The sequence below is a fragment of the Macaca nemestrina genome, chromosome 1 (assembly GCF_043159975.1).
Source record: "Macaca nemestrina isolate mMacNem1 chromosome 1, mMacNem.hap1, whole genome shotgun sequence".
NCBI classification, from domain to species: domain Eukaryota; kingdom Metazoa; phylum Chordata; class Mammalia; order Primates; family Cercopithecidae; genus Macaca; species Macaca nemestrina.
This window is the reverse complement of record NC_092125.1, coordinates 207,821,932-207,844,914: the sequence shown is the minus strand read 5'-3', so window position 1 is coordinate 207,844,914 and position 22,983 is coordinate 207,821,932. Positions and strand designations below refer to the sequence as shown.

At 48.4% G+C, this 22,983-nt stretch overlaps 2 protein-coding genes and 1 pseudogene across 10 annotated transcripts in view; 2 read left to right on the top strand and 1 right to left on the bottom strand.

Moving 5' to 3' along the window:
- Positions 1-20,205, top strand: part of LOC105494501 (centrosomal protein 85) — a 50,879-nt gene extending 30,674 nt beyond the window's left edge. For 6 of the 9 annotated variants that reach the window (XM_071098060.1, XM_071098059.1, XM_071098063.1 and 3 more), the window contains 8 exons: positions 1,534-1,719; positions 10,065-10,217; positions 11,038-11,192; positions 12,271-12,364; positions 13,182-13,232; positions 16,348-16,455; positions 17,938-18,163; positions 18,533-20,205. In XM_071098060.1, coding sequence (XP_070954161.1) covers positions 1,534-1,719; positions 10,065-10,217; positions 11,038-11,192; positions 12,271-12,364; positions 13,182-13,232; positions 16,348-16,455; positions 17,938-18,163; positions 18,533-18,693 — 1,134 coding nt within the window. In that variant the 3' untranslated portion in view covers positions 18,694-20,205. The remainder of the gene's footprint in view (positions 1-1,533; positions 1,720-10,064; positions 10,218-11,037; positions 11,193-12,270; positions 12,365-13,181; positions 13,233-16,347; positions 16,456-17,937; positions 18,164-18,532) is intronic. The other 3 variants (XM_071098071.1, XM_071098054.1, XM_071098072.1) reach the window with 2 other exon arrangements.
- Positions 5,342-6,244, bottom strand: LOC105494500 (small ribosomal subunit protein bS6m pseudogene; annotated as a pseudogene).
- Positions 20,206-20,324: 119 nt separating the features above from the next.
- LOC105494499 (SH3 domain binding glutamate rich protein like 3) lies at positions 20,325-22,899 on the top strand. Its single transcript, XM_011762968.3, is given in 9 exon segments — positions 20,325-21,150; positions 21,153-21,194; positions 21,197-21,270; positions 21,272-21,289; positions 21,291-21,402; positions 21,405-21,503; positions 21,506-21,564; positions 22,145-22,312; positions 22,438-22,899. Coding segments are annotated over 9 exon segments (678 nt in total). The 5' UTR covers positions 20,325-21,110; the 3' UTR covers positions 22,504-22,899.
- The last annotated feature ends 84 nt before the right edge of the window (positions 22,900-22,983 follow it).

Below are 22,983 nucleotides of genomic sequence, written 5' to 3'. Positions count from 1 at the left end.
GCACCCTTTATCATGCCCTAGTGGTGGCAGAAAAGGCTAAGAACCAGGTGAAAGTCCAGATGCCTGGGTGTCAAGACATACTTGGGAGAAAGGTAGATAGTAAAGTCCTAGAGTTGAGTGATGTTATGAGAAGTCTTAATCTTCTAGCCCTGGCCAAAAGGAGAGAGAGGCAAACGTAATGCGGGATTTAGAGCCATTCTTTCTTTTCTTTTTTCCTCCCTGCTCTGTCACCCAGGCTGGAGTGCAGTGGCACAATCTCGGCTCACTGCAACCTCCGTCTTCCTGGTTCAAGCGATTCTCCTGCCTCAGCCTCCCAAGTAGCTAGGATTACAGGCGCCTGCCACCATGCCTGGCTAATTTTTATGTTTTTAGTAGAGATGGGGTTTCGCCATATTGGCCAGGCTGGTCTCGAAATCCTGACCTCGTGATCCGCCTACCTAAACCTCCCAAAGTGCTGGGATTACAAGCGTGAGCCATTGCACCTGGCCATTCTCATTTTTATCCTCCATATCTAGGAGCAGCTAAAGAAGATAATATTCTCACTGAGATCAGTGGTTGTGGGGGTTGAGAGCTTGAAAAGAAGCCTGCTTTGTTGACCAAGCTTCTGCAGTTTGGGCATTTGAATGTTGGATATTTGACAGGTTATAGCACTGGCTTTGCTACCTAATTAAGGCAGTATCCTGTCTCATAGAATCAGAATGTTAACAGTGGGAAGTGCCTTAAATAAAATCTAGTTAATTCTTCAAATTTACTGATGAAAGAATTGAAGCCCGAGAAAGAGGAAGACCTTGCCTGAGATCACGTAGAGAATGAGTGGAGGGAAGCCAGGCTTTAAGCCCAGGTCTTTTGATGTCTTGTCTTGGGTTCCTTCCAGTATACAGTGGCTTAGGTGCTTTAAGGCAGTGATTCTTTTTTTTTCTTTTTTTTTTTGAGACGGAGTCTCGCGCTGTTGCCCAGGCTGGAGTGCAGTGGCCGGATCTCAGCTCACTGCAATCTCCGCCTCCCGGGTTTACGCCATTCTCCTGCCTCAGCCTCCCGAGTAGCTGGGATTACAGGCGCCCGCCAACTCACCCGGCTAGTTTTTTGTATTTTTTTAGTAGAGACGGGGTTTCACCGTGTTCGCCAGGATGGTCTCGATCTCCTGACCTCGTGATCCACCCGCCTCGGCCTCCCAAAGTGCTGGGATTACAGGCTTGAGCCACCGCGCCCGGCCTAAGGCAGTGATTCTCAAATGTGAGTGTGCATCAGAATCCCTGGAGCGCTTGTTAAAACACAGATTATTGGGACCCATCCCTATAGTTTCTGATTTGGTGGGCCTAGGAGTTAGGCTTAAGAAATTGCATTGCACATTGCTAACAAATTACAGCAATAGGTAAGGCTGATGCTGTTAACCCTAAGACCCAGTTGAGAACCACTTCTTAAAGAAATTATTGGAGAAAAATGATATTTGACCATGAAGTATGCTGGGAATAAATAAAGTACATGAGACTATAAGGGTAGAGAACAGTTACATATTGAGAATCTTTCTGGCAGGAATTGCAGCGAGAAAACACTTTCTTACGTGCACAGTTTGCACAGAAGACAGAAGCCTTGAGCAGAGAAAAGATTGACCTTGAAAAGAAACTCTCTGCTTCTGAAGTTGAAGTCCAGCTCATCAGAGAGTCGCTCAAAGTGGCGTTGCAGAAGCATTCTGAGGAAGTGAAGAAACAGGAAGAAAGGGTGAGCTGAATAGCTGATAGCCCTAATTCACAAAGGAATTGGCAGTCAGCTGTCTACTCTAAAGCCTAAGCTGTTTCTGGCCCCCATTCCTGAACTAAGAGGAGACAGTTGGGTGAGATCCTCCACGGATTTCTCACACAGAATCATCACAGATCTCCTTTTTGCTAGATATGGAACTCTCCTCCCTCCCTCATTTTTGCTTCATCTCCACAAAACCACAACAGTCAGGGAAAGTTGTATGATCCCTCACTGTCCCAGGTTGTGCTGTGCAGTGTACCACCAGCTGGTCTGGGTAGAAAACCAACTTGAGTACTCACACCAGATGGCACTGTTGCAAGATATTTAAATACCTGTGGTGTATTTATATCATTCAGTCTGGTTTCTCACCCTTCCTAAAAAGTAGAGAAAAATTCCATGTGCGCCAGGGATGGTGGCTTACACCTGTAATCCCAGCACTTTGGGAGGCCAAAATGGGTGGATCACTTGAGGTTGGGTGTTCGAGACCAGCCTGGCGAACATGGCGAAACCTCATCTCTACTAAAAATACAAAAATTAGCCGAGTGTGGTGGCTAGCGCCTGTAATCTCAGCTACTCAGGAGGCTGAAGCAGGAGAATAGCTTGAACCCAGGAGGTGGAGGTTGCAGTGAATCAGGATCACGCCATCACGCTGTTGCACTCCAGCCTGGGTAACAGAGCAAGACTCAGGGGGAAAAAAAAAAATTCCATGTGCACAGCTAGTTTGGGTGTTTTTTTTGTTTGTTTGTTTGTTTGTTTGTTTGCCAGTACTCTTAAAATTGCCTTAGGTTTAAAGTTCTTTGGTTTTGTTGTTATCTCCTAATTCATGGCTTGCTTTAAAGCATGTGTTTTTGGGGAACCAGTTTAGTAATGTTAAGTTCTGGACCACTTAAAACAACTAGAGCAATACTTCTCAAACTTCAGTGTTTCAGAATCACTTGGGGATCTTGTTAAAAATGTACATCAGATTCAGTAGTTCTAGGAGGGGGCCTGAGATCCTGCATTTTTTTTTTTTTTTTGACATGGAGTTTCACTCTGGCACCCGGGCTGGAATGCAGTGGTGCAATCTCAACTCACTGCAACCTCAGCCTCCTGGGTTCAAGCAATTCTCCTGTTTCAGCCTCCCAAGTAGTTGGGATTATAGGCGCCTGCTACCACACCCAGCTAATTTTTGTAATTTTAGTGGAGATGAGGTTTCACCATGTTGGCCAGGCCAGTCCTGAACTCCTGACCTCAGGTGATCCACCTACCTCAGCCTCCCAAAGTGCTGGGATTACAGATGTGATCCACTGCACCCAACTGGATTCTGCATTTCTGACAAGCTCCCAGGTGATGCTGATGTTATTGGTACTGGAAGGACTTAAGAGGGTTTGTTAAAAGAGAAAATTTGGCCGGGCGCGGTGGCTCAAGCCTGTAATCCCAGCACTTTGGGAGGCCGAGGCGGGTGGATCACGAGGTCAGGAGATCGAGACTATCCTGGCTAACACGGTGAAACCCCGTCTCTACTAAAAATACAAAAAAAAATTAGCCGGGCGTGGTAGCAGGCGCCTGTAGTCCCAGCTACTTGGGAGGCTGAGTCGGGAGAATGGCGTGAACCTAGGGGGCGGAGCTTGCAGTGAGCCGAGATCACGCCACTGCACTCCAGCCTGGGAGACACAGCGAGACTCCGTCTCAAAAAAAAAAAAAAAAAGAAAATTTAAAGTTGAGTTAGGCTGGGCACTGTGGCTTATGCTTGTAATCCCTGCACTTTGGGAGGCTTAGATGGGCAGATCATCTGAGGTTGGGAGTTCGAGACCAGCCTGATGAACATGGAGAAACCCGTCTCTACTAAAAATACAAAATTAGCTGGGCGTGGTGGCACATGCCTATAATCCCAGCTACTCAGGAGGCTGAAGCAGGAGAATCAATTTAACCCCGGAGGCAGAGGTTGCAGTGAGCCGAGATTGCTCCATTGCACCCCAGCCTGGACAGCAAGAGCAAAACTCCGTCTCAAAAAAATAAAATAAAGTTGAGTTAGTGAGTTTAAAAATAATAATTTATATATCTAAGTTAAGTAATTAAATACCAGTAGATTTATAATAAAATTAGTAGTTCTAAAAACAAATGAAAAAATAAAAAATTTAATAGTTCTGGCCAGACTCAGTGGCTCATACCTATAATTCCAGCACTTTGGGAGACTGTGGCAAGAGGATTGCTTGAGCTCAGGAGTTAAGACAAGTCTGAGGCCAGGCGCGTTGGCTCAAGCCTGTAATCCCAGCACTTTGGGAGGCCGAGACGGGCAGATCACGAGGTCAGGAGATCAAGACTATCCTGGCTAACACGGTGAAACCCCATCTCTACTAAAAATACAAAAAATTAGCCGGGCAAGGTGGCGGGCACCTGTGGTCCCAGCTACTCGGGAGGCTGACGCAGGAGAATGGTGTAAACCTGGGAGGCAGAGCTTTCAGTGAGCTGAGATCCGGCCACGGCACTCCAGCCTGGGTGATAGAGCGAGACTCTGTCTCCAAAAAAAAAAAAGGACAAGTCTGGACAACATAGTGAGACTCCTTCTCTTAAAAAAAAAAAAAAAAAATTTTTTTTTCCCCTAAAATCAGGTTTATTACTCAGAGCAAAATTTGCCCATATAATACATTGCTCTTCAATTTTTATTTCTACGTGGTTATGCAGTCTGAATGACTAGTTTACAATCCCAGGTGGTATTACAAGTTTTGTTTTTGCTGGCCGGACACGGTGGCTCACACCTGTAATCCCAGCATATTGGGAGGCCAAGGCATGTGAATCACTTGAGGTCAGGAGTTTGAGACTAGTCTGGCCAACATGGTGAAACCATGTCTCTACTAAAAAAAAAAAAAAAAAAACCATACAACAGTGGCCGGGCACGATGGCTCACACCTGTAATCCCAACACTTTGGGAGGCTGAGGTGGGCAGATCACAAGGCGCAAGGTCAGGAGATTGAGACCATCCTGGCCAACATAGTGAAACCCCATCTCTACTAAAAATACAAAAAATTAGCTGGGTGTGGTGGCATACGCCTATAGTCCCAGCTACTTGGGAGGCTGAGGCAGGAGAATCGCTTGAACCCGGGAGGCGGAGGTTGCAGTGACCCAAGATCACGCCACTGTACTTCCAGCCTGGCGACAGAGCAAGACTGCGTCTCAAAAAAAAAAAAAAAACAAAAAAAAAAACGCTGGATGTGGTAGTGGGTGCCTGTAACCTCAGCTACTTAGGAGGCTGGGACAAGAGAGTCGCTTGAACCCGGGAGGTAGATGTTGCAGTGAGCCAAGATCACACCACTGCTCTCCAGTCTGGGCAACAGAGTGAGTGAGATTCTGTCTCAAAAAAAAAGGCGGGGGGCGGAGGGTGTGACTGTTGGAAGGGGAAAAGTCCTCGCTGACAAAGAAATGACACTAATGAAAACAAAATCAAGAATGATCCACTGGTGCCAGAGATGTTAGAGAAGCTTGTCAGTGAGCAGTTCCCTACTTCTTGCAGCAAAGGGGTGTATGGGCTAAAAATACTTTAGAAAAATCAAACAGCACCTGCAACACACTCTTAAATAAAGGCCAGGCTTGCAAACTATTCTTTCTTATCCATGCTGCTCAAATGTGAAGGAATTCTATATAAGGCTAAAGTCTAGTGAATCTTCTCACTTCAATTTCCACCTCTCTGGCTCAAGTCATTCTTGTGACTTAGCCTCCCAAGTAGCTGGGATGATAGGCTCATGCCACCACGCTGGGCTAAATTTTGTACTTTTAATAGAGACAGGGTTTCACTATTGTTGGCCAGGCTGGTCTTGAACTCCTGGCCTCAGGTGATTCACCCACCTTGGCCTCCCAAAGTGCTGGGATTACAGATGTGAGCCACTGCATCTGGCCCTCACTGCTGCTGCTTCGTGGAATATAGTTTTTCATCAAGTGAGACTAGGACAATCTCTTCATATTCTTTTAGTTCCTGGGATGTTTCACAATACTCTGTCTAATCACATCTGCATCTCTAGACAAGTGCTCCATCATGCTTTCAACAGTTGTGGTTGGTGCATAAAAATTCACCAAGAAATACCCGCCTCTGCTGTGCTGTTGACAGAGATCTTATAAGGAAGTGCTCATTCGCCCAGGTTTTCCAAGTCCCTCACTATTGCTCCTCTGTTCATCAGGGCTTGTATCATACATTTCAAAGTAGCAGAAGTCTCTGGCTGCGGCATGGCTGTCAAGATTAAAGCCAGCTTATAGTCAGGCATTCCCGGAGGCTCGGTGGGCGGCTCGGAACTGGGCTGGTTCCCAGGAAGGGAAGGAGCAGGATGGCAGGGACCTGGAAGTGGCTGGGTTGAGTGTCTGCCGAGTGGCGAAAGCTACAAAAAATTTTTTTAAAATTAGCCAGGTGTGGTGGTGCCACCTGTAGTCCCAGCTATTCAGGAGGCTGAGGTGGGAGAATCACTGGAGCCCAAAAGGTCAAGGCTGCAGTAAGCCATGATCTCACAGTTACACTGCAGTCTGGGTAACAGCAAGACACTGTCTGAAAAAAAAAAAAAAAAAAAAAAAAAAAAAGATTAGTAGTTCTGTACCCCAGCACAACCCCACAGTTATATCTATCTAGAGCTCTCCTCGAAAGAGGATATATATAGTTGACCTTGGAACAATACATTTAAGCTGCACAGTTCCACTTGTACGTGTATTTTTTTTTCAACCAAACGCAGATAAAAAATCACATATTCAAGAGATGCAAAACCAGAGTGTATGGAGGGCCGACATATATGCGGTTTCTACAGGACCAACTATGGGACTCAAGTATGAGCAGATTTTGATATACACAGGTGGTCCTGGAACCAGTCCCCCATGTATGCCAAGGGACAGCTGTATTTCTGAATAGTATGCTTTTCCTGCACTTTTTTTCTTCAATGAATTTTAGACATCTGTTTTTGTTTCATGGGAACAGTATCTCCCCAACAACATTGATTGTAATTGTTTTGGATGTTTATATCTGTTTATAATATTTCTTGTTTCCTTAAGGTCCTTTTTTCTGTTTTTGGTGTCTTTCATGTTAGAGGCTTGGTGATCATTGAATAGACGGATATTCGTATTTAAGAAGGAAGCAGGCTGGGTGCGGTGGCTCACGCCTGTAATCCCAGCACTTTGGGAAGCCAAGGTGGGCGGATCACCTGAGGTCAGGAATTTGAGACCAGCCTGGCCAACATGGCGAAATCCTGTCTTTACTAAAAATGCAAAAATTGGCTGGGCTTGGTGGTGGGTGTCTGTAATCCCAGCTACTCGGGAGACTGAGGCAGGAGAATCGCTTGAACCCGGGAGGTGGAGATTGCAGTGAGCTGAGATCGCGCCACCGCACTCCAGCCTTGGTGATGAGAGTGAGACTCCAAAAAAATAAAAAGGAAGCATTTAAAAGCTGGATGAAAGCTGTGGGTTCATGGTGGTTACCTGTTGGACTTCAGTGTAGGATCAGACTTAGGCTACCCTTTTCACTTGGGAACGCTCAAATGTCAGTATCTGGATGTCTTCTCTCACTCTCTCTAGGGAAGAATCTTCAACCTGCTCTCTGGTGGAGAGGCTAGAGGCAGGAATGCTTTTTAGCCTTTGGATTCTCGGTGTTGAGATTGGGCTTAGAGTCCCCACAATTCTAGACATGGAATTTTTTTTTTTTTTTTTGGAGACACAGTCTTGCTGGAGACTGTGGAGTGGGTGGAGTGCAGTGCCATGATTTAGGCTCACTGCTGCCTCCGCCTCCCGGGTTCAAACTATTGTCTCTCATGCCTCAGCCACCTGAGTAGCTGGGATTACAGGCATGTACCACCACGCCTGGCTGTTTTTTTTGTTTCCGAGACAGAGTCTCACTCTATTGTCCGGGCTGGAGTGCAGTGGCCTGATCTCGGCTACTACAGCCTCCGTCTCCTGGGTTCAAGCGGTTCTCCTGCCTCAGCCTCCTGAGTAGCTGGGATTACAGGCATCCACCACCTCGCCCGGCTAATTTTTGTATTTTTAGTAGAGACAGGATTTTGCCATGTTTCTCAGGCTGGTCTCAAACTCCTGACCTCAGGTGATCCGCCCACCTTGACTTCCCAAAGTGCTAGGATTATTACAGGCTTGAGCCACTGCACCGGCCTAATTTTTGTACTTTTTATAGAGATGGAGTTTTACCATTTTGGCCAGGCTGGTCTTGAGCTCCTGACCTCAACTAATCCTCCCACCTCAGCCTCCCAAAGTGCTGGGATTACAGGTGTGAACCACCATACCCGGCCATGTACATAGATTTTTACTTGTTTTCAACCCAATACTTCATCCTCTCTGCTGTGACTGGGTACTCTTGAGTCGGGAATCTCTCTCATTGATTTCTTCGGAGAACAGTCTGCTGATGGGGAAACCCAGGGTGGGGCTGATATCTAGCTAACTTGTATATAGATTTCTAGGGAATTCCCCTGTTTTTCAGATCTGTGGTTGATACTTGCCTCCATCTTGAGCTGGTACTTCAGAGGCTCTTGGGAGTTGGGAGGAGCAGATTTTCTTCCCTGTTGTCTGTAACTCCCACTACAGATTGTAACTTTTCTGCCCCATGTCGTTTATCTCCCCTGTTCACTTTCACCTTTTAAAAACGTTAAAATCTTTCATAAGCTGGGCATGGTGGCTCACTCCTGTTAATCCTGGTACTTTGGGAGGCCAAGGCAGAAGAATTACTTGAGCCCAGTTCAAGAACAGCCTGGGCAACATGGCGAGACTCCATCTCTATAAAAAAATTTTAAGTCAGGCTCGGTGGCTCACGCCTGTAATCCCAGCACTTTGGGAGACCGAGGTAGGCGGATCACGTCAGGTCAGGAGTTCAAGACCAGCCTGGCCAACATGGTGAAACCCTGTCTCTACCAATAATACAAAAAATTAGCTGGGCGTGGTGGTGGACGCCTGTAACCCCAGCTGCTTGGGAGGCTGAGGCAGGAGAATCGCTTGAACTCGGGAGGTGGAGGTTGCAGTGAGTCGAGATCGCGCCACTGCACTCCAGCCTGGGCAACAAGAACGAAACTCCGTCTCAAAAAAAAAAATTTTTTTTTGTTTTAATATTTGCTGGGCATGGTGGTACATGCTTGTAGTCTAAGCCACTCGGGAGGCTGAGGTGGGAGCATCACTTGAGCCCAGGAGATCAAGGCTGCAGTGGGCTTGAGGTCAGGGGTTCAAGACCAGCCTGGCCAACATAGTGAAATCCAATCCCATTTTTAGTACAGTATTATTCTGTACTAAAAATAGAATAATTAGCTGGGCGTGGTGGCGGGTACCTGTAATCCCAGCTACTCAGGAAGCTGAGTCAGGAGAATGACTTGAACCTGGGAGGCGGAGGTTGCAGTGAGCCAAGATTGTGCCACTGCACTCCAGCCTGGGTGACAAGAGCGAAACTCTGTCTCAAAAAAAAGGGGGTGAGGGGGTGGGATACAATTCAGGACCAGCCAAATGAAGAGAGACATAGGGTGAGGTCCAGGAGCATCCTGAGAGCAGAGCTTCCATGCCCTCTCCTTGTGTGGAATAAGAGCATGTAAACACAGCACATTTATGTGTTTACCTACCAGGAAGCTCCAGTGAGCTTCAGTGTCCAGAGTTTTTAGTTGGAGTTTCATTTATGTAGGCATGATGAAACTCAATCACCCATCCCTCTCCCTTCCCCATAGTAGATTAGGTTCAAAGCAGTTGGTTTTTCTGGTGATCTGCATCCATTCTGAGTCATAGTATTGGCATAAATTTACTCATGATGGGTTCTGACCCACTCCTGTCCAATTCAGGAAATTCCAAGGGCTTAGAGGTTACCTCCCAGGAACCAGGTACAGAGACCAGACAAATTCTGTATTTCACAACAGAAATGCTGCCAGTTTTTAAAAACTGCCCTAGAAGCCTTTCTCTGTCCTTGATTTGAAAGTTCATTAATTCTTTAGTTTTATACTCAAATCCTAAATGGCAAAATTTATTTAGCTTCCTACCTTCATTGCAGTAGAACAACATTCACAACCTCAAGGGTTGCTTCAAAAAAAGTTGATGTGGCTGGGTGTGGTGGCTCATGCCTGTAATCCCACCACTTTGGGAGGCCAAGTTGGGTGAATGGCTTGAGGCCAGGAGTTGGAGACCAGCCTGAAAAACATGGCAAAACCCTGTCTCTACAAAAAATAGAAAAATTAGCCTGCCGTGGTAGCATGTGCCTGTAGTCCCAGCTACTCCAGGGGCTGAGGTAGGAGGATCACTTGAGCCTGGGAGGTGGAGGCTGCAGTCAGCTGAGATCACACCACTGCACTCCAGCAGGGTCATAGTGGAGTGAAGGGTAGAGACAAACTTGACATTTCTTCTTCTAGGTCAAAGGTCGCGATAAACATATAAATAATTTGAAAAAGAAATGTCAGAAGGAATCAGAGCAGAACCGGGAGAAGCAGCAGCGTATTGAGACCTTGGAGCGCTACCTGGCTGACCTGCCCACCCTGGAAGACCATCAGAAGCAGAGCCAGCAGGTAGCAGCAATGTCTTGGCATGCCTGGGGTGATCAGGGAGTGGCCAGGCAGGGGAACTTTTTCATCATCTGCTGTATGCAGTTATCCTGTGACTTCCTGAAAGGATAATCCCAAAGCAGTCATGTCCAGATTCACATTTGTCAGATTTGTAACCAGACTGCAAATTTTTGAGGTACCCAGAGTCTTCCTTATGTTAAATATAGTGAACCCCAAGTTTCTCTTCAAAGAATCAGTATGTTCAGCTCTCTTACTCTTTATTTTAAAGTTGAACTTCCAGGTTCTCTTCGCCCTCTTGCTTCTAGTTTCATTAAACAACCTTTTCCACCAGTTTTAATCAGTAGTTCACATCTGTTCCCCTGGTCACCTGCTCCGTCCTGACTCATCCCGGTCACCTGCTTTGACCTGAGTCTCCCCGGTCACCTGCTCTGACCTAAGTCACCTTTAGTTACTTGTTCCTAACTGTCCTTCCCACCAAACTACTCACCACCCCCCCCCACTCTGGCTCATACACCTGCTCTCTTTAAAATAGCCAATCAGAATTAGCTTAGACTGTGTGGTTCAACCCTAGCCAATAGGGGAACAACATAGCAGTAAGGACGACCTGCTTCAGGAATAAGAACTCCTTCCCTTCCCCTGTCCAGTTGTGCTTTTGCCATTGTTCCATCTGCGAGGAGCACCCTTTCTGCAGAAAGTAAAAATTGCCTTGCTGGGGAAATTAAATGTATGTTTGAGTGCTATTTCTTTGCGACACCAAGGAACAAGCATTTTGCATTTCTAACACTTGACTTATTTGACCTAAATGTGGGATCCTGTTTCTCAGCTTAAGGATTCTGAGTTGAAGAGCACAGAGCTGCAGGAGAAAGTGACTGAGCTGGAGAGTTTGCTGGAGGAGACCCAGGCAATCTGCAGAGACAGGGAGACTCAACTGGAAAGCCTGAGGCAGAGAGAAGCAGAATTTTCCTCTGCTGGACATAGGTAAATAACCCTGTGGGATTGAGAGGAATGGAGAGAGTTTTTTGTCATAGCCATCCTGCTTACTTACCTGTGTGACTTTGGGTGATTTGGGAAAATCATTTTACTTCTCTTGAGCTTTGTTTTCTTTGGACTGTGAATAATAAGGAAGCAGCTTTTATATCTTTGGCATGGAGTAGGGATGCAGTGGGGGCTTATCTTCATAGCCTTTGTAAGGATCTAACCCCATGTCTGGCACATAATTCTTAGTATGTGTGTGTTGAATAAATGAAAGCACTTTATAAACTGGGAAATGAGGTATCTGTATACTTTCAAAAGTGGGTACTGGTGGTAAGAACTGAGAGTTATCCACAGTTTGAGCCATGTAGTTAATAAAGGCTACCAGGAGCATCTGTTTCTCCTCAGCCCTAGGGATTGTTCTCCATTGCCATGACAGGTTCTGAGAACAAACAAGATGCCATAATGTACTCTCAGGGTGTCTTGGGAATCTCCTCCATATTAATAGCAGTTTCTGTGTTTCAACAGCCTCTTGGACCAATTCCAGTTTCTAATGGGATAGATTGGATTTCTCATGCCATATTTAACCACAGTGTCCCTGTTGTTTATCTCAGCAGTTGGGCTTTGCTATAAGTAATTGTAGGGACCCACTGGAGGAAACCATTGGTCAGAGTCAGAAGTGGGGTTAGAGGACAAAGTTGGCTTTGCGCCAGACTGCGTGTGCCAAGAAAACAGCTTTTGCATTTTCTGAACTTCCTACAATGTACATGTATGACTTACAATCTAAATACATGTGATAAATATGTATTTTTAAAATATCAAAACAAAATATACAAGAGCCTTGGGCAGGTAGAGAATTGGTGTCACATTGTATAGATTCTGGCCCCTAGGGAAGAGAATTAACATACACTGAGCAGCTTTTGTGTGGCACCCCTTATATTACAACAGACCTAAGTATTATCCCCAGCTACCACTTGGAGGGGACTAAATGTCTTGCCTCAAAATGTTCAATAAATAGCAGAACCAAGAATCAAAGCCACTTGTCTCTAACTTCAGAGTTCTTGAAGGGGCCACTGTCTTTCAGCCTGCAAGATAAACAGTCTGTGGAGGAGACCAGTGGAGAAGGTCCAGAAGTGGAAATGGAGTCCTGGCAGAAGCAATACGATTCGCTCCAAAAGGTGACTGAGGATGTCCAGGCTGTAACGGAGGGTAGGCTGGGAGGAAAGAGAAGATTGTGTATTGGGAGGCAGACATGAATTCTTGGCTTTGGGCTATCTAGGATTTGTTACCAAGAGCTTTTCTTTCTTTTCTGAGAAGTCACCCTGTATAGTAATTTGTATTTAGAATGTCATCCTTATAACAGGCAAACTTGACTCACGTAGAATACAGGCAAAAGAAAGAGGAGGGGTGATATGCCTCTGAATGTCTAGATTAGATGACCCAAAATGGTACTGTAAAGTTTGGTGTACTTTCATGGCTCAGGCCCATACAGAACCCTGAATTGATTCAGAGAACACCTGCAGTCTTTAAAAGACAAGAAACCAGGCCTGTTTAGGGTCCCTTCTTGGATAATCAGTATGACCAAAGCTGTAAATAACAACCACCATAATAGCGCTAGAAATGGCAACCTTCATTAAACTGAATTTTTAGCCATGTCCTTGTACCAAAGAACAAGAGTTTGCACTGGCTATATATAAAGTTGATTCCACTGGCCTGCAGTTATTAGGGTGAGAGTTCCCTTTCCCCAGTAGTGGTCATGGGTCCACACTACATTCCTGTATAAACCTTTGTGATTGGAGCACAGTACTGTGAAGCTAGTTAGCCAGGATTAGGAGTCTGGTTTATATTTCTGTAGGTAGAGTTCACTAATCTGTATCCTGGTCTCGCTGTTAATGGTTTAATAGCCAGACCACATGTCCTAGTGCAGCCCTGTTGCCCTCTGACCTCACTGTCAGCCTTGTGCTGGCAGCCTTCCTTGATAACTTTGCCTTTCAGATTGTGGAGAAGCAGCAACAGAAGATGGATCAGTTGCGCTCACAAGTACAGGTGAGCAGGAATCCTTGGGACATGGTGGGCAGAACTTAATGATGGAATCTCTAGAATTTAGCCAATATTTATTTTGTTCTCTGCTATGCAAGTTGCTCAGTGTTAGGGATACAAGAAGAATGAGACCCCAGTCAGTGCTTCCGAGCCTTGCTGAGAGGACACAAATATAGTAGGGAGTTTCAGCACAGTACTGTGAGAGCAGTGCCCACAGTATCCTGCGGGAGCACAGGAGAGTCAGTGGGAGGAAGGGAGGTAAAAGAGAGGTTTCTGGAGATCCTGAACCTAGAAGGATGAGGAGTTAGCCAGGCAAAGAAGAGGAGGTGGATAGGATGTGTTGGATTCCAGATAGGAGGAACAGCATGAGTGGGAACATGGAGACATGAAACAGCATAGTTTAAATGTGGTGCTGCAAGCAGTTTGATACTGCTGAAGTATTCACTTTAAGTTGGCAAGTGGAGACCTGGGCATTCCAGGCTATGGGAGGGCATTTTCTATCAACTAAGTTAGTTTTTTTTATTTTTTATTTTTTGAGACGGAGTCTCGCTCTTGTCGCCCAGGCTCGAGTGCTATGGTGCAATCTTGGCTCACTGCAACCTCTGCCTCCCGGGTTCAAGCAGTTCTCCTGCCTCAGCCTCCCAAGTAGCTGGGATTACAGGTGCCCGCCATCATTTCCATCTAATTTTTGTATTTTTTTGTAGAGACGAGGTTTCACCACGTTGGCTAGGCTGCTCTCGAACTCCTGACCTCAGGTGATCTACCCGCCTCGGCCTCCCAAAGTGCTGGGATTACAGGCATGAGTCACCATGCCCAGCCTATGACAGCATTTAATTGGGATGTGATGTGGTCAGGTTTGCAACTCAGGCTCAAGTGTGGAAGATTCGCATCCTGGAGAGAGGGAAGGTCAAGGGGACTGTTGGAGAAATTCTTGTGAGAGATGATGAGGGAACCTGGCATAAGGCAGCATAGCAGCAGGGAGATGTGAGGGGATAGATTTTTTTTTTTTTTTTTGAAACAGAGTCTCGCTCTGTTGCCCAGGCTGGAGTGCAGTGGCCGGATCTCAGCTCACTGCAAGCTCTGCCTCCGGGGTCCACGCCATTCTCCTGCCTCAGCCTCTGGAGTAGCTGGGACTACAGGCGCCCGCCACCTCGCCCGGCTAGTTTCTTTTGTATTTTTTAGTAGAGACGGGGTTTCACCGTGTTAGCCAGGATGGTCTTGATCTCCTGACCTCGTGATCCGCCCATCTTGGCCTCCCAAGGTGCTGGGATTACAGGCTTGCGCCACCGCGCCCGGCCCCCGAGGGGATAGATTTAAGTGACTTTAGGAGGTAACATCAAGTGGAATCAGTGACTGACAAGATGTAAGGGTTGAAGAACAGGGAAGAATCAAAGATGACTCCAGGTTTCTATTTTGGGCCAGAGTGGGAGTGTTTTTAACTGGGTTCTCCAAGAAATCCTGGGTAAAGCAGGTTCACTCAGTGTCTCTTTGGACTCTAAAAGTTTTCACACCAAAACACCTGAAATGCACTTATTTTGAGGGAATAAATGGAGGCTGCAGCCTTGCCTTTGCCATTATGTGGATTGGGCTACGTCTATCTGGTTCACCTCTTTCAAGTCCTGTAAGGAGGTAGTCAAGCCTGGCAAGCATTTTAATATATACCCATTTAAAATCCCAGGTTTTTAGTAGAGTTTTTAATGGATCTCAAATTAAGTTTCCTAGAACCCTTGGGGTTCTACAAAGTTTGGAAAGGCCTGACATTTTAAATGGCACATTTACCTATGATAAGACTACTTAAGCAAATTAAAATATCAGGTGAGGCTGGGCACGGTGGCTCACGCCTCTAATCCCAGCCCTTTGGGAGGCCGAGGTGGGCAGCTCACGAGGTCAGGAGATTGAAACCATCCTGGCTAACAAGGTGAAACCCCATCTCTACTAGAATACAAAAAATTAATTGGGCGTGGTGTCACGCACCTGTAGTCCCAGCTACTCGGGAGGCTGAGGCAGGAGAATTGCTTGAACCTGGGAGGCAGAGGTTGCAGTGAGCTGAGATCACGCCACTGTACTCCAGCCTGGGCGACAGAGCAAGACTATATATATTTTTTATATATATATATATCAGGTGAATTTGTTGGAATTAGATGGATTCATCGTCACTTTGGATATTTCATGATCACGGGGTGTTTTCCTTGGCAGTTATATTTTTTTATTGATATAAAATGAGAAATATAAAAAAATTGCACACTTCAAATCAGTTTCAAAATTTGAGGAAAAATTGAATAGAATGAGGCAGAAGTTTAAAAGCTTAAATATTTTCCTTCCCCTGACCCCTCCTACACACACGAACACACTTACACAGAACTCACTAGATTAGGCACCTGTGAGTATGCTCTCCTACCCCTTTCCATGTCTCTGAACAGCATTTAATAGACAGTATTGTCAAGAGCACTTGACTGTTAACTCCTAAAAGACAGGAACTGTTGGTGTTCTCCTCAGTGCCTGTCACAGTAAGCGCTCAGTAAATACTGAACTCAGCTGAATAGCACATTCCCTGCCCTCAAGAAAGTTTGTGTTTGAGTGGAGTGAAGGATCATGTGCATAGCCAACTAGAATATTAAGCAGATGTACTTGTAAGCCATGATGGATATGATAGCAAGGTAGGATTAGGATTAATTGGACCTGATTTGCAGATTGAAGAAAGCTCAGGTGGGCCTTGGAGGTTTCCTGGAGGTAACAGCAGAAGAGCAGCTTGAACAAAGGAAAAGGGAAGTGAGCAGAAGCATTGACGCTGCAGTCTTCAGGGATGAGGGCCAGTCATTCATTATGGCAGTGTAGAGGCTGGCCATGTGGAGGGTGGAAAGAGATATGGCTAGAAAAGTAGGTAGGAGCTACCGTGGCCTTGAATGCCCTGCTAAGAAGCTGACCTCTATTTGGTATGTGGTCAAGGGCTATAGGAGGGTTTAAATGGGAGGTCACAAATCAGGACTGTTGTAAAATAATTTCTTAGCAGGAGTGTGTAGGTAGGGTGAGTCTTCACTATATAGTCCAAGCCAGCGGTGATATTGTTGGAACCAGACTTGTTACTCCTGTGTTCCCTCAACATCTTGGCTGTGTGATTCAGAGCCTAGAGCAGGAAGTGGCTCAAGAAGAAGGAACAAGCCAGGCCCTGAGAGAGGAGGCCCAACGAAGGGATTCAGCCCTGCAGCAGCTGCGCACAGCCGTGAAGGAGGTGAGTAGCATTAGTCAGGCCTCTTGGTTCTGCCTCTACAAACCCGATTTCTTTGTATACCCTCCCCATCTACTCCAATAGGGACCTCAGTGTTTGAAAGGGAAAGGTCCCTACTGAGCTTTGGGGGCAGAGGAAAGGTGCATTGCATCATCCTTTATATTACAGACCCTAAGCCTGTTTTAGCATGTCCATAATTATTACCTAGGAATGCTTTTTTTTTTTCTTTTTTTTTTTTTTTTTTTTTTTTGGAGACAGTCTTGCTCTGTTGCCAGGCTAGAGTGCAGTGGCACAATCTCGGCTCACTGCAACCTCCACCTCCCGAGTTCAAGCGATTCCCATCTCAGCCTCCTGAGTAGCTGGGACTACAGGCACGAGCCACCGTGCCCGGCTAATTTTTTGTATTTTAGTTGAGACGGGGTTTCACCACGTTGGCCAGGATGGTCTCCATCCCCTGACCTCGTGATTCGCCCACCTCAGCCTCCCAAAGTGCTGGGATTACAGGTGTGAGCCACTGCGCCAGGCCCAGGAATGCTTTTTGATGGGGAAAGTCATTCTCTCTTCCTTTGTCTTCTTGAAGCCGCAGGTTTCTGGGGTTGGGGAGTGGAGAGTTCGAGAAGACTGAGGATTTGGTGGCCTTCATGCACTAAACAGAGCTGTCAGCAGGGGGCAATCAAGTTCACTGACTGGCCTAGTACCTAGGAAGGAACCTTCTTTAGCTAGGATTGTCACATGGCCCAGTGTGGGTGGAGGGCCTGGGACTGAAGGAGGGACTCTATTCAGACTGTATAAAAACACAGTCAAGGTAGGAAGGGAAGGGAAGTGGATTAAGCTGTCAGGAAGAGAGGGAAACAGACAGACATACATGAATAGATGGTTTTTGTAATAAAGTCTGACTCCACTGAGGTGAGAGTTTGAAAAGGCAGGACTCGTTCCAGGGCTGGATCCTCCAGGTCCCAGCTTCTCCAGCCCCTCACCTAGTGGTTACTAGCTGTCATACTGTCTTTCTTACTGTCTTTATTCCTTTGACACAACTGTGATCAGGCTGGCTGGTGGCCACTTTTGTCAGGGTGGCAGGGAGAGATTGAAACCAGTGTCTCCTCAGATTTCACGGTTCACGGTAAACCTTCTCTAATAGCCTGGCTAACAGAGTTGGCTGAGGGACTGACTTGAGATAGAGTTCCTAGGGGCGGGAGCATCTTCTCTGGTTCTTGAACAGAAACTTGGATGCTGATGATTCAGAACCAGTTGAGGGTTGGCTTCCTCTCTAGTGCTAGAGCCCTGTGGGCCCAGCCTACCCACAGGAAGAATCAGGCCTGATATTGATAGTGGGGGAAGTGCTAAAGCCTGTTGGCAGGGGTAGGGTTGGGGAAGGGGGGACACTGCCTATGACTCACCCATTCCTTCCACACCCACACATACATGCATAGATACTCTTCCTCTCCCTGGGCCTGAGTTAATGTGCTTACCCATCTGTCTGCTTAGCTTTCAGTGCAAAACCAGGACTTGATTGAGAAGAATCTGACACTCCAGGAACACCTGCGCCAGGCCCAACCAGGGTCTCCACCTTCACCAGACACAGCCCAGCTGGCACTTGAGCTGTACCAGGAGTTGGCTAGTTGCCTTCAAGATCTGCAGGCTGTCTGTAGCATTGTGACCCAGAGGGCCCAGGGCCATGATCCCAATCTCTCCCTGCTCCTAGGCATTCACTGTGAGTCCTCAGACCAGTCTGGGGCCCAGGAAGGAGGGGCCTTCTTTCTCTTCTCTCTCCCATCCCACTTTCCCATATTCTTACAGTAATATGTAGACAGAGTACATAGGCCTGGCCACTGCCCTCTAGACATTTGTTTGTTTCGCAAAGTAGGTGTTCATAAATCTGTTTTTGGAAACAAGCTATGGGGTACTTGCATGCAGGACAAACTAAAAGCAGGCCTTCAGCAGCAAATTAACCCACTGTCCCCAGATGCTTTTTTTAAAGTGTATGTCCCAAGACTGTGAGTTCAAGATACTGCCTATCCATACTGTGCCCTCCACATGAAAGTGTCTTGTAACTAACATTCTCTTGAAATGTTCTCCCCAGCAGCACAGCACCCAGAGACTCAGCTAGATTTGCAGAAGCCAGATGTGATCAAGAGGAAACTAGAGGAGGTTCAACAGCTGCGTCGTGACATTGAGGACTTAAGGACCACCATGTCAGACAGATATGCCCAGGACATGGGAGAAAACTGTGTCACACAGTGAGGAATTCTGGGGGATTCCCCCAGGGAGGATCTGGGCTGCTGAGAGCCTAGTCCAGCAGGTTTCTGCCCTGACATTCTCTTGTCTGCTGTTCCCAGAGAGAAGTGTCAGAAGGGGAGGGGAGAGCCTGCATCTGGAGGCCAAGGGCTTAGGGAACTGTCCTACCCCACACTGGCATGTTGGATTATGTTTGTCCTGCTAATTCACTCTCAACGGTGAGTTACTAATTAACTTTTGGCAGGTACAACAGATGAGTCCTCACAAACTGTTCCCAGCCCTAGGCTGACATCAGAGACGAACAGGCTGTTCACCTTTCTTCATCCAATGGGATGGATCCCTGTTAATTCCCACTTCACACCTTGGTCCTGCTGATTAGAGAGCTCATCAGAGGGACCTGGAAAGGCCGAGCGAGTACTAGTAACAGTGGCCATTTAAGAATTCTCAGGCCCCATGTGCCAGCCTTCCTGGGAACACTGAGCTGGCTTTCTGGGTTTTCTCATGCCTGGTCTCACTGCTTCTTCCTCAGGGCTCTTGTTGTCCCAGAAGCCTCAGGGTAGTGTGTTGGTTAGCACATAACTACTAGGATTGGGGCCCTAGGGATTATAGCCGGGACTCTAATCTGCCTACCATGCCATTTAACAAGAGATCCCACTCTCCAGCTGCCTTGTGTCCCTAGGGCCCTGGCCATGTGTTTAGCACAGCCCCTTTCTCCTTTGTTCTCAGGCCTTCCAGGTAGCCCCCTTCCTGGACTTAAGAGTGCAAACTCTTCTCTGTGGTTCTAGCCTTGGGTAGAATTATATCCCAAAGACCACAGCGCAACTGTCAAGCTGCTTACCCCCTCACCGAGGGCTACAGCCTGTGCCCAGCCCTTTAATTTGTGCCTCTCTTGTATTGGGGGTGGTGGGGATTATTCCTCTCCCTTTCCTGCTCTGGCCTCCTTGAAAGTTCAGAGTACCCAGTATAAGTCAGCTTTAAAGTACAGCTTTTAATGTTTCCTGGGTTGTTTCTCTGGGGCTTTAGGGAGGGCCCTTTGCCCTCTGGTTTTTCTTGCCTCCTGGTTTAGGGAGCATCTCACACTTGTTAGTGTCTGGTTGGTGGGCCAGCCATGCCTCATCTAGATCTGGAGCCAGGCCAGGCAGGGGCCATGTGTGGGCCAGTCAGCCACTACAAGATTTTTGCTAAGCTTTGGGCTGTTGGCAGCATCTTGGACCTCATGCCTGAGCCTGAATGAGGCTCTTTCTTAAGTGTTTTTACAAGTTTGTGTTTTATTTATGGAGTGACTTATCCCTTCCATTCAGAGCAGCCCCACCCAGCCAGCCCTTCAGCCTCTGGGCTCCTGCCTCTTAAAGGCAGAGCCGTCTGGTTGGTCTCCACCCTGTGCATTGGGAGCCCAGCCACCATGCTCACGGGTATTTTTCCTCATAAAGTTTATAACCAGTTATTTATATGAATCTTTGTTATGTCAACTTGTTTGTATTGCCTATTTTGATTATAAAATAAAATATCTTAACAGACTCCTCAGTTTTCCATACCCTTCCATTACCACCACCACGCTATTCTACCCCTCACTTTGGTTTGTTAGAGCCAAAGTCTGGGTTTTCAGCCAGGTCCCCCAGGTAGCAGCATGGAGGAACCTTTGTCAGGTCCAGCCTCCTATCCCTCTCTCTGCCAGTTCTGCTCCTCTGTCGTTCTGTAGGACCAGATCTCTTCCCACTCACTTTCTGTTGGGCAAACTTTCCCTGAGTCACAGCAGAAGTTTGTCACTGGAAAGTTTCAGCAGTCCTCGCAGGAAGTTGGCAGCCTCTGGGTTGCTGTGAGGAAGTGGCTTTACCAGAGCAAGGGTTGTCTTTCTGGGCTGTTACCTGCCTGAGCCCTGGACCAGGGGGACATCTGAGAAGCATTATGTTGAATGCTAGATAGCTAGGTTTCCAAAATTGGGTTGGTTGCTGGAGTCTGTCCCCTCAACTCCTGAATTGCTGGGAGTAGCAGCAGTTTGGGGCATGCATGCATGGAGCTGGGGTTGAGCTTGGACCACCCCAAGACCAGGGGTGGATCTTAGGTCAGCTTGACCCTAGGGTCTCAAGAATCCTGACACCACCCTCTACCGCCACACCTCCCAGCTGTCAGCCTTGGTCTCCATCTGGTTCCTTGGGGGTGTGGCCTCCGCATCCTGCCACCACCCTTCCTTGTCTAAACCTTCCCACCTGAGTGGAGAGGAACTTGGTGGGGGGGAAATGTAAGCATGGGCTCTTCCTATCCCCTAGGGTTAGTGGTGTGTTGGCGGGGGAGAGGGGGGTTTCCTTGGAGCAAGGTACCTTAATATGAGAACTTTGGGTCTGAAAGCAGCTCAAGCCTTCCAAAGCCCCAAGCTGCCCTGTACTGTTTAGGGCACCTCCTCCTGGAGACAGCGGCTCTGGTAGATGGGAAGTTGGATGCACCAAACCTGTGTGCGGTTGGAGAGGCGGCTTCTGCCAGACCCTCTCCCGGGCCTTTCCTGCCACCCAGCTCCTCCCCAGGCACACTGAGCTCCAGATCAGGGAAGGGCCGAAAAGGACGAGCAGGGCAGCCACAGAAGGGGCGGCCCTGCGTGGGACGGGTCCCTCTGCGCGCCTGGTCACCCAGGGGGAAGGGAAGGGGCCTCCGGCGCGCGGGGCGGTGTCGCGCAGGCCCCGCCCCGCCTGCCCGCGCCGCCCATTGGTCCCGAGCGCGATGACTTGCGGGCGGAGCAGGAAGGAAACCGCTCCCGAGCACGGCGGCGGCGTCGTCTCCCGGCAGTGCAGCTGCCACTACTGCCGCTCTCTGCCCGCCGGCCCGTCTACCCCCAGCATGAGCGGCCTGCGCGTCTACAGCACGTCGGTCACCGGCTCCCGCGAAGTAAGTGTGCGCCCGGACTGGCGCTGGATGGGGGAGAGCTCAGGGCTGTGTCCCAGTGTTTTGGACCCTGGCGCCCGGGACCCGCCCCCACGACGGGGACGGGGTGGGGGAGTGCGTCGGCGAGGTGCTGGGCACTGTCTCCCGGATCCGGTCCCGAGGCCCCATCCTGAGCGTCTTCATCGGGCATCCTGGGTCCTTTGCAGCTGCAGCATGAACTTCCCGTGCCCATCCCCCATCAACCCCACATCCATTCTCTGCACTCCCACTACCAGGCTGACCCTGACCACGACGGCAGCCTGCTTTTCCGGGGCCTGGGGGGCTTGCCCTGCCCTCCCCACCCTGAGCCTGATCCCACTTCCCTTCACTCTGACCCCCTCCCCGTAGTTGATCCCTCTTTTCATCCTGCACCACCTCAAGCCTGACTCATCCTCCCAACTCCTAGAGGCCAGAACCCTCCCCTAGTGTGGAGGGGGGTCGGGGGGACAAAAGCTCCTGGTCACAGCCTCTCTCACCCTGCCCAGCATTACCCCCATAAATCCTCCAGCCTATCCAATAACCCCTACCCACCCTCTGTCCCCAGATCAAGTCCCAGCAGAGCGAGGTGACCCGAATCCTGGATGGGAAGCGCATCCAATACCAGCTAGTGGACATCTCCCAGGACAACGCCCTGAGGGATGAGATGCGAGCCTTGGCGGGCAACCCCAAGGCCACCCCACCCCAGATTGTCAACGGGGACCAGTACTGTGGGGTATGGGCTGGGGGACTCGGGGGTGGGGGGAGTGTTGGAAGAGGGCTCTGGCCAGGGTCAGATCTGCCACAAAGCACTTGGGCCTCCTGCATTCAGGTGACCACCCCTTGCCTCCCCTTCCCCAGGACTATGAGCTCTTCGTGGAGGCCGTGGAACAAAACACGCTGCAGGAGTTCCTGAAGCTGGCCTGAGTCAAGCCTGTCCAGAGTTCCCCTGCTGGACTCCATCACCACACTCCCCCAAGCCTTCACCTGGCCATGAAGGACCTTTTGAACAACTCCCTGTCATTCCTATCCTAACCTTAGAGTCCCTCCCGCAATCCAGGCCACTTCTCCTCCCTCCTCTCTAAATGTAGTCCCCTCTTCTCCATCCAAAGGCAACATTCCTTACCCATTAGTCTCAGAAATTGTCTTAAGCAACAGCCCCAAATGCTGGCTGCCCCCAGCCAAGCACTGGGGCCGCCATCCTGCCTGGCACTGGCTGATGGGCACCTCTATTGGTTCCATCAGCCAGAGCTCTGCCAAAGGCCCCGCAGTCCCTCTCCCAGGAGGACCCTAGAGACAATTAAATGATGTCCTGTTCCATTGGCACTGTGTCTGGTTGGTTGTGGCCTGGGCTTCCTGGGTCCCTGCCCTGGGCAAGGTTGGTAGTTGTGACTGTGCTGAGACTGT